Source organism: Carcharhinus amblyrhynchos, chromosome 2, assembly GCF_965287045.1.
Source record: "Carcharhinus amblyrhynchos chromosome 2, sCarAmb.v2.hapA, whole genome shotgun sequence".
NCBI classification, from domain to species: domain Eukaryota; kingdom Metazoa; phylum Chordata; class Chondrichthyes; order Carcharhiniformes; family Carcharhinidae; genus Carcharhinus; species Carcharhinus amblyrhynchos.
The window spans coordinates 146922538-146932865 of NC_137325.1; the positions used below are offsets into that span (position 1 = coordinate 146922538).

General features: G+C 43.3%; 1 protein-coding gene across 1 annotated transcript in view; it reads left to right on the top strand.

Annotated features, from left to right (window-relative positions):
* The window catches only part of LOC145359361 (diacylglycerol O-acyltransferase 1-like), a 93306-nt gene extending 84695 nt beyond the window's left edge, over positions 1-8611 (top strand). Inside the window, exons 13-17 of the mRNA XM_080213949.1 lie at positions 353-465; positions 1300-1365; positions 2302-2389; positions 3194-3256; positions 4664-8611. Of these exons, the coding sequence (XP_080070075.1) occupies positions 353-465; positions 1300-1365; positions 2302-2389; positions 3194-3256; positions 4664-4810 (477 nt within the window). The 3' untranslated portion in view covers positions 4811-8611. The remainder of the gene's footprint in view (positions 1-352; positions 466-1299; positions 1366-2301; positions 2390-3193; positions 3257-4663) is intronic.
* The last annotated feature ends 1717 nt before the right edge of the window (positions 8612-10328 follow it).

Sequence of the window (10328 nt, forward strand, 5' to 3'; positions counted from 1 at the left end):
ATTCTCTGGCCATTCACACCCCATTGCTGCTGCAAGCAAGGATGGAGAATTTGGAGCTCAGTCAAATCTCTTGCTCACTGCAGCAGGACCAAAGAATACCACTGGCATGAACGGCTGGAAAATTGTGGCCAATATTTTTCTTACCCCTGAGTAACAAATCTCTTATTGTGTGTTCTTCAAGCATATTAAACACATCTGATGCAGCACAGTCACAGATAGCTGCTCCTGTGTTGGAGTTGATAACTGACTTGTGGTTTCACTGTATGTCTCAGTAGTCTCCATGACCATGAGAAGAGATTAGAAATGCAACAAAAAACCCAGAGCTGAATTCTCCATTCTTTGCCTTTTTCAGGTGCCCAACCACATGATCTGGCTCATCTTCTTCTACTGGTTCTTTCACTCTTCCATGAACGTTGTAGCGGAACTGATGAAGTTTGGAGATCGGGAATTCTACAGGGACTGGTGGTAAGAACTGGAGTTCTGGAATATTCCACTTTATATCCACCCTGGAGGATCTTTCCCCTTAGCATTCCAACTGGCAATATTTGGTTTCAATATCAATGGTGTACGATAGTTAGTCCCCATGAGTTTTCTGTAAGAATGATCAATTGCTGATCTCTGTAACTCAATCCATTCGCTCCAGTGTCACTCCCTCTTGGAACTAAGACATTCCAAATTCCAGTCATCTTTCCTTTCTCTCCTTCCCTTTGAGTCGTCTTCTTTCCATCATTACACCGAGAAAAGTTGACACCACTGTCTTGATCAAGAATAGTCGGCACATTCCAGAGGGTAAATCAGTTGCCATGAAATATTGGGATGTTATTTCTTGGTGACTCGTGACAATGTCCCAAGTGATGGAGCCACAGTGTGGCAGTCTGATGTAACTTTGGCTAAATGCCCTCTCTGTTGTCAGCAGAGCCAGACCACCCTGCCCAACCTGCTCCAGATCAAATCCAGTGTCACAGACATGCTTGTGGTGGCTGTGGACTGTTAAACTCCCCCACCCCACCCACCAGCCATCTAGTGTGAGGGGAGGCAGGGATACTGCAGCATATTTATGGAGTTGCATTGCTGCGGTTGTTCCTTTATAGTTTGTTGTGTATAGGGATAGAATTTCGCATCTCTCTCCAGCTCAGCTACCTGTTGAGTAGCAGACATAACCCATGTTCTTATTTTGATAGCCACTTTGGCCAACTTTGCCTCAGCCAGTGTGCAGGAGGAGGAGGAATGGGTGGCATTGTATACCTGTCAGGGTTGTCGATGGTGAACTAAATGTGTAATAATCTGTTCTTGTCCCAGGAATTCTGAGTCTGTGACTTATTTTTGGAAGAATTGGAACATTCCCGTCCACAAGTGGTGCAGCAGGTGAGGACAGTCAGCACATCAAATAGCTTCTTCCTACTCCCAAAATCCCTCCCACCTCAGTGACATGAGGCAAGTGTGTGGAACACTTTTCTGTCCCCACACTTTTTTGAAAAAAAAATTTTAGTATTGTCACAAATAGAATCATAGAAACCCTACAGTGCAGAAAGAGGCCATTCGGCCCATTGAGCCTGCATTGACCACAATCCCACCCAGGCCCTACCCTCATATCCCGACATATTTACCCACTAATCCCTCTAACCTATGCATCTCAGGACTCATAAGGGGCAATTTTTGGCAAGGCCAATCAACCTAACCCGCACATCTTTGGACTGAGAGGAAACCGCACCTCCTGGAGGAAACCCACACAGACACAAGGAGAATGTGCAAACTCCACACACAGTGACCCAAGCTAGGAATCAAACACAGGTCTCTGGAGCTGTGAAGCAGCAGTGCTAACCACAGTGCTGCCGTGTCGCCCTAGACTTGCATTAACACTGCAATGAAGTTACTGTGAAAATCCCCTAGTTGCCACACTTTGGTGCCTGTTCAGGTACACTGAAGGAGAATTTAGCATGGCCAATCCATCTAAACTGCATATCTTTGGACTGTGGGAGGAAACCCATGCAGACACAGGGAGAACGTGCAGACTCCATACAGACAGTGACCCAAGCCAGGAATCGAACCCAGGACCTTAACCCTGTGAGACAGCAGTGCAAACCACTGTGCCACCACCCCACTTTGTGATCTGAGAATTTTGATGGTCTCCTTAATATTGGAGAAAGAGAGTCCTGAGATGATTGGCTGAGGCATAAGGAGAAGCAACACCTTGACAAAGGAGGAGGGATTAGGTGCGGTGGCCATAAAGCTTTTCTTTATGATGGTCCAGAGAGAATGTAGATGAAGTAAATCTGTTAAATATCTTTGTTTTGTGTGCAGACATTTCTACAAGCCCATGTTGAAGAGAGGAGTGAGCAAGAGGATAGCACAGATGGCGGTCTTCTTCGCATCAGCTTTCTTTCATGAGGTCAGCATATTGAGTTTTGAAATTTTCCTTGCTGCTCAGGCTAATGTTTTGGAGATTATCACGATAAACAGAAGAATTGAAGTAAATCGCTGGAAACAGCACCATGTGAATTAGCAGCTGAAACAGGAGTTTAATGTTTCTGAGGTAGTGCTTCCACAGAAGCATCATTGGGACATAGCAAAGTATTTTACACACACTGTGTATGTTCTATAATATCGTCAGTGACACTGTTGGAAAACATGGCAGGCAATCTGACTGCAGCAAACTCCCACAAACACCAGATTAGTCAGGAGGTGATAAGAACAGAAATGGGAGAAAATGCTCAGGCAGCAATCTTTGGAGAAAGAAACCAAGTTAACAGACATGCCAAAAGTTCCCAGACCTTCCTCCTGTTTCAGATTCCCAACCGTGGCTGGATTATCTGTTTTTATCAATCTGTTTGTGATGTTGGTTGTGGGATAAATCTTATCCAGGGCACCAGGAGAAGTCCCCTACTCTTCAAAATAGTGTCACGGGAGCATTTTCAGAGGGCAGATATTGCCTCAAGTTCAAGTCCCGTCCACAGAAATGCACCTGCATCTCTCCCACAGTAAGGCTTTGGGAGGTCAGCCTTGATTATCTACTCATTCTGGAATAGGGCTCAAACTCCTAATCTTCTGTCTTGGGTGAGGAGCCTGGACTGGTACATAACGAGCTTTTGTCTCCTGAGAAATAGAGAGCCCCTGCCATTGGTGTTATTATTTCCAGCTAATGTTTCAACTGTGTCTCTAACTTCAGTCCTAACTGCCTGCCTTATTTCTCCAGTACTTGGTCAGTGTCCCGCTGAAGATGTTCCGCCTGTGGGCGTTTATGGGGATGATGGCTCAGGTGAGTAACTAACAGTAATGTAACTGAATGAAATGGGAGGTGGATGTGGAGAAACTCACCTTTCTGTCCTGTTGCACAGCCACTGCTCCTTGTGCTGCTGAGCAGGTTGGACTGGGGGCACTGGCTCTTGGTTGTTTAGGAGCACGGCAACAAGACTTTGTAATGTTGCCAGAAAAATAAAGGGATGTGTCCTCTGGACTTGGCAGGAGGTTTCCCCAAATTGTAACAAACCCTGCAACTCTGAACTTCACAATTACCACACAAGAATAGGAGAGGGGGCTGCAAACAGACTGCCATCCCCTGCTCACAGAACTTAAGCTACCACAATCATAACTGGTTTTAAAAAGAGTAAATTTACACAGCACTTGCAACAAAACTAATCAGAGTTTTTTTTAAGTTATTTCCCAGCCCTTCTTTACAGTTCCAGTGTAAATACATGGTTTTAACCTTAACAGATGTGACTGTTGGCTTCATTCATGATTCGCTGAAGTGGAGAGGTGAATTTTGCTATCTGGTTAAAGGGGATGTGAGGTCTGAACCCCAGTTTTTTTTTTGTGATAGTGAATGATCTTTCCTTTTTAAATTCACAAAAGCTTGTTGTTGGAAATGCTTCATGACTGCTTCTTCCAGGGCAATGAAGTAACCCATGCCCACATTTCCATCTTGTTTTCCATCGTCAATTTTATTCCAACTCAGAAAATAGAAATATCAGTAGATAGTGTTACGATGCAGAAGTTGTCCCTGTTTTGAGATGTAACACTGAATCCCACAATGGGGAATATCTTGCCTCGTAATATGTTAAGTGTGTGGGAAGGTGTGGACTGTTCTTCAACAATGTTTAGTGGTTAACTAACAAATACCCGACACTCACTTTAAAATGAACACTTAACAATTTATTTATTTAACTAACTGGGAACTTAACAGACTGAATGAAATAACACTCTACTGGATTTTCCAGCATTTTCTCTTTTGGTCTTGTCAAGACAACTGCTTGACCTTTTGATATAAATGTTTCAGTCTGGTACCCTGGATGTACTTTGCATTTTCAACCTCTGAGCACTGAAATAAAAGCAGCATTTAAAGGGACTACACAATGTTTTTTTTTCTCTAGCATTTTTACGATTTTTTTTACACCTTTACCAACATCAAATTCCAACTTCACAAACTCAACTTTGCAACAATAGTCGGAGCTGGGAATTTTTAAGCCTCCTCCTGGAATTCTAGAAATGAAACTCTCAGCAGCAAAGTGCTTCTTTTCCCTTATTCAAACTCATCAGGCTTGCGTACATTTGCCAGGCTGGCTCTTTGTTGTAAATGCCCCCGGTTATGATTATTGGGAAGTGGAGAGGGTGAATTACAGGGAGAGTAAAAAGAAATGGAGTCACTTTCATCTTTTCTCACTTCCAGGTTCCACTGGCGTGGTTGGTTGGGAAGTTTCTGAGCGGGAATTATGGCAATGCAGCCGTGTGGTTGTCCTTGATCATTGGCCAGCCGGTCGCAGTGTTGATGTACGTGCACGATTATTACATCCTGAACTATGAGGGATCCCAGTGATTATGGGAATCCCACAACTACAGGACCTACTAGGATGAGCAAGGGCTGCGGCGATGCCTTCCTCATTTATTTTATAATTGCTGGAAATTTCTCAGAGAGGAATCATGTTTTGAATTGAGCGGAGGAAATGTTTGTGGAACACGGGGCAGCAACATTTAGAGCTGGTACACTGAGTGTGAGCATGAATTCAGCTCATACAGCAGTGGTAAATATGGGAGCTCAGTCACTGAATATTGCAATTGGAGCCCAGAGGGCTGAAACTGAAGAACAAGGAGAATTGGTGAGGGCAGAAGGAATGGGGTGTGATAAAGGAGAATCAGGTTAAAAGTTGAATTTCAACTCAGCAGGCCAGCCAGTCGGTGTGTGTTTGACTTGCAGCAATTAACAAGGAAAGTGATTTCTTGTTGAGTGATATAATATTCCATTCACCTCCTCTCCCTCCCCCACTCTCCCATGTTTGGAATCGGAGATTACAACAATTTTTCTGTTAAAATCTCTCTCGAATCTCACAGCTGCTACTTGGTGTTGTGTTTGATGAGGTGTCTGAAGGTATTAACTTTGACTAGTGATGGTACTGAGCCAGTGAAAGAGAGTAGAATCCCTTTGAGAAAAACATTTGTAGCCATCTTCATAAATGGTTTGAATTTCTTGGTTTCTGAGATATGGAACATTTGTCCAAAATGACGATAGAATTGATGCTGGAGAGGTTTCTTCCACACCTCCCTTGCCTCCCCAACTTTCATCTCCCACTGCCCTGAAGGAATTAACTATCCATTGAGTGGGGGAATGGCGGGGGATGTTACAATGGCTGTGCTCATCCCCACCCCACCCCAAAGCAAGGACCAACGCAGGTAGATGCAGTGATGTCTGTCCTGGTGCCATCACAATCCCTGATACAGGCAGGAGAGGGACAGAACAGTGGCCAGTCAACATGACTGTCTAGCTGCTTATACCATCAGGATCTCTATCTGTTCAGCTTAACTGTTTAACAGGGTGATCGATAAGATCATAACCTGATTGGGAAACTGAGCCAGATTTAATCCCATTGAGCAAAGCTGAATGTGTTCCACAGACATTTTACGCAGGGATGTGTTGATGATGTCTTTGTTTATTGGGTGGTGAGAAGACTCATTTATATTTTTATTAGTATTTTTCCCTGAAGCCAATCTTGTTTTAGCCCCTGTGACAGAATCTGCACATCAGTGTATTTTGTAAGGAATATATAAACCTGATGTCTTTGTCCGCTTCCCATTGATAAGCAGTCTCCAGGCTGTTTGGGTACAGGCCTCTCCATACCAGCCCTTTTGAAATTCAGTGGTTAGATTTACAAAGTTTTTTTTACACTAATATAGAGGTTTTCATTTCCCCTCGTGCCAAACAAAATGGTCTTTTGGTAACATGAAGGAATTTAATTCAACGAAAGTGCTGTCTGAGAGAGGGCTAGTGTCAAAAGCCTGCAGGTGAATCAATGCATTGATTCTGTGTCGATTTCAGAAGTGTTTCAATACGTGAGAGCTGAATGAACAAATTTCACCCAAGGCCAGTTGGACAGCAGCCCATTTACATCAAGGGGTTGTTGCCCAGGAGACTGCAGTAAAGTAACCAGTGGACGAGGCTCCCAGACGCTGTGAATATCTCCAGCTCTGGGGTCTGCCCACCTATGACAAAGCTGAAGTCTCCAATACAACCAGCGAGGTTACTGAATGAGCATTTACAGAATGGCCTCGCAGGAAGGAGTCCTGGCTTGGCAGCTCCTCGTCTAGTCTTGTTAACACGTTTAAAAAATAAAAATTGGATGGGTGAGTACTTTACAGTAAAATACTCTACCACTGCTCTGTAGAATGTCCTATAAGAGCTGAATTCCAATTATCCATTTCCTGATACCCACTATGTGTGTGCCTGCAGTGCATGCAAGTTTCATGTTACAGTATTAATCAGATATTGGAGAAGATTCACTCTACAAACAATATTGCTCCTAGTCATTAGAAAAGTGAATCTTTTAAAACTGCTTTTGTGTCTAAAGGGGGCTAAAATCAGACTGGATCAGAGACAATCCTCCCAGTTTCTTATTTTTCATTAAGTGCCTAACTGGAAATCTGTTTCCTGTCTTTTATTGCAAGGTAAGAAAACTGCATCAGCAATGCAATCTCTGGACTGTTATCTGTTCAGATCAGTCCAACTCAGTTTCTAATGTACTTCCCTGAGTGGGTCAGTAATCATTTGTCCAAATGTTAAATATGGAGTGCATGTGGAGAGGGGCTCATTTATCAAAGAAGGAGAGTTGTGTGTGTGTGTGGGGGGGCGGGATGCCTTTACTAACCGGATCTGTATTAGGTTTGGATCTGTACGGTTACCAATGCTGAATACCGGTCCTGGCTTACACCCGACCAGACCTGGTGCGTGGTTAGTAGGTGGCAGTACCAGGGATACAATTCCTGGTAAATGGGTCAGAGGTATTTTTTTCAGAGGTGTTGGGGGAAAGGAGTAAGAACTGTCAAGTCTATTGTTGCCCATCCATCTTCCTAACAGTAAGGCTGGTATCCTTCCTCTACAACACCCACCCCACTCTTTCCAGAATTGGCCAGCCCTATTCCCATTTTATACAGTTTTCTCCTTTTTCTTACCCCTATTTGTGGCTGGCATTCTGCCCTTGGAAACAAGACAAGCAGATCATTGGAATAAAGGTGTGCTGGGATGCACTGTTTAGAAGCAGCAGGTATGTGCGGGTGGGGTTGTGGGGGAGGGAAGCCAGACTATTTTCAGGGGTTTCTGTGCTAATTTTGAATATATAGCTGTGTTTTTAAATCACTTTAGAGATTTTTTTTCTAGTAAAGGCACTGCCTCAGTCTAACTGAGCTGAGCAAAAAGTGGGTGATGTCACTCTTGGCAACAGGACTGAGTATTTGCCTCTGGTGCATTTTATTAGGCTAGAGCTCTACTCATTATTTTGTTTTCCCCATCTCCCACTGTTCCCTCCTGCCCTGTGAAAGAAATCATTACATTGTGAAACCCCTGAGCCATTATAACCTGCTTGACCCTGTAGTTAGAAATGCCCTGCTTAATACATTGTATATTATGCAACCTGATTTAATACAACAGATGACTCATTGAATGAGTCCTGTTGGTTGGAAATTAATTACTGTTGAATACTAATCATGAACTCTAACTGCCTCACTTCACTGGGTCTGTTAAACCCCCTCAATCAAGATGAGTGCCTTTTGCTCTTAAAGAACACAACTCCAAACATTGTTTACTGGACAGTATATTAGGTAGAATTTTACAATCACAGCCCTCCTAAGGGAAAGGAACTTTCAAAGGTATTACCATTTTTATTCAAGAAAACAATCTATCTCCATGTGCCTGAACTAGTCCCAGTCTCTCCCTCTGAAAAATAGCAGAGCTTTGACTGGTATGTGTCTGTCCCCCCCCCGCTCCCCTTGTTCCCATCTTTTATACTCAGCTGTAATCAGGGATCAGAATTTTATCCAGCCTTTTCCACTTGAAGTTCTTCCTGGATTTTGAGTACAATTGCAACAAAGGGAGTCTGTGATGTCCCACTAAACATGTTTGTTATACAGTTTTGTATCTGTAGATTTGATGCCTGATACTGTAATGATTTCATTCTGTCTTTTGGGATTTTTTTTAAAAAATTGTAATCATGGAAATTAAACAAATTAATGGAGATCATGGATTTAAAAAGGGAAATTGGCCGACACAAGGTCTGGCCAGGCCTGAAAATGGGTATCCTTCAGGTAGTACTTGCAATAGGTATGGTTTTTAATAAAGACTCGTTTTAAACAAGTTCATGAAGGTGCTTTTGATTGATTGGTTGTAATAGGAGGTGCTTTGGTGGACTGAAAGTTTAACTTTGTAATGTAAACTTTGAGAGACTCCTGGTTCAATCCTTTTTAAAAATTTTCCTCTCTATTCAAATCCCTCTTCTGTCTCAGTAATTTTTTTCCAGTCCCACAAATCTCTCTGCTATCTGCACTTATCTAATTCTGGTTTGTAGTATGAATCACGCAGCCATTGCTGGCTGTGCTATTAATTGCCAGATCTAACCTCTGGCATTCCCTCCTACCATTCTCCCTCACTTTCCATTTTAAAACTGAGCTTCTAGTCATTTAACAATGCCCTTGTGAAGCAATTTGGGATATTTTATTACTTCAAATGTGCTATATAAATTCATTGGTGACTTTTGCCCTTGATGAGTTATTGTTAGTGCTGTCAGCTTACTGTGAAGTCATATGTTCAGATGACTCTAGTTCCACTTGGGTAGAGAAAGGGTGGCACAGTGGTTAGCACTGCTACCCCACAGCGCGAGGGACCCAAGTTTGATTTCCAGCTTGGATCACTGTCTTTGTGGATTCTGTGTGTCTGCATGGCTTTCCTCTGGGTGTTCTGGTTTCTTCCCACAGTCCAAAAGACATGCTGGTTAGGTGGACTCCCTCCGTGTACCAGAATAGGTGCCGAGTGTGGTGACTAGCAGATTTTCACTAACTTCTTTGCAGTGTTACTATAAGCCTTCTACTAAATAATAGAGCTTTTCCCAATCTTTGCAATCCCCTAGCATGCTTTTTCCTGCTCACTCTCTGCTCCATCCCCCTTGCTACACTCCTGAGAGAACTGCCCTACTTCCCTGGTTCTTGTCTTTCTGGCAATCACCTATTCTTCTCTGCCTACACAAGCTACAAGATAACCACTTGCAAGAATGTGCTATTGACAAAGCTCAACCTTGTGGCTACCCTATTGTGACTCCAAATCCTGAACTCAGGTTCATCTTGCTGGTGATACTAGATGGTCACATGAAGTGTCCAGTGTTTCCTGTACAGGATCTGTGTTCCATGGGGCTGAGATGCCATGCCTTTGCTTTCCAGCGAAGAAACACTATTCAGCTTCTCACCAATGGCTCCTTCCCTAGCTGGGACATCAGGCTATTGTGGATGTTGATTGTAGCTGGAGGCTCCCACTCCACTTAACTCCAGCTGCTGCTTGTTGAACTGCCTTGTAATTTGGGAATCTTGTGTACAGACAGACCTGGGAAATTTTCAGGATTCCCAATCTGTCTACTCTCAATCAGCAGAGTAACAGAAGCCATCATCTATATTGCTATCAAGCAACACAGCCTCAGCTACTTCCCAATACATCTCAGCAAGGCTGCTTCAACAGCACCTGCCAGACCCACACTGTTTCCCAAGTCAGACTCAACCATGACTTGAAATTATACTGCCTTTTACTCACTGGGTCAGTGGAACAATGGGTAGTTTGTACCTACACTATTTGGATTGCAGGGATTTAAGGTAGCAGCTTGGCAGTAAATATACATTTAGCTGTAATAGAACATTACAGCACAGAACAGGCCCTTCGGCCCACGATGAATGCTCACATCTATAAAGGAATATGGAATATCAGCACCATTTAAACTCACTGCCCATCCTGAGAACTAGCACAGCTCCTTGAGAACATGTGCCTTACACTTCAGACCTCCTTGTAACTTCAGCAAAACATTAGGACCAGC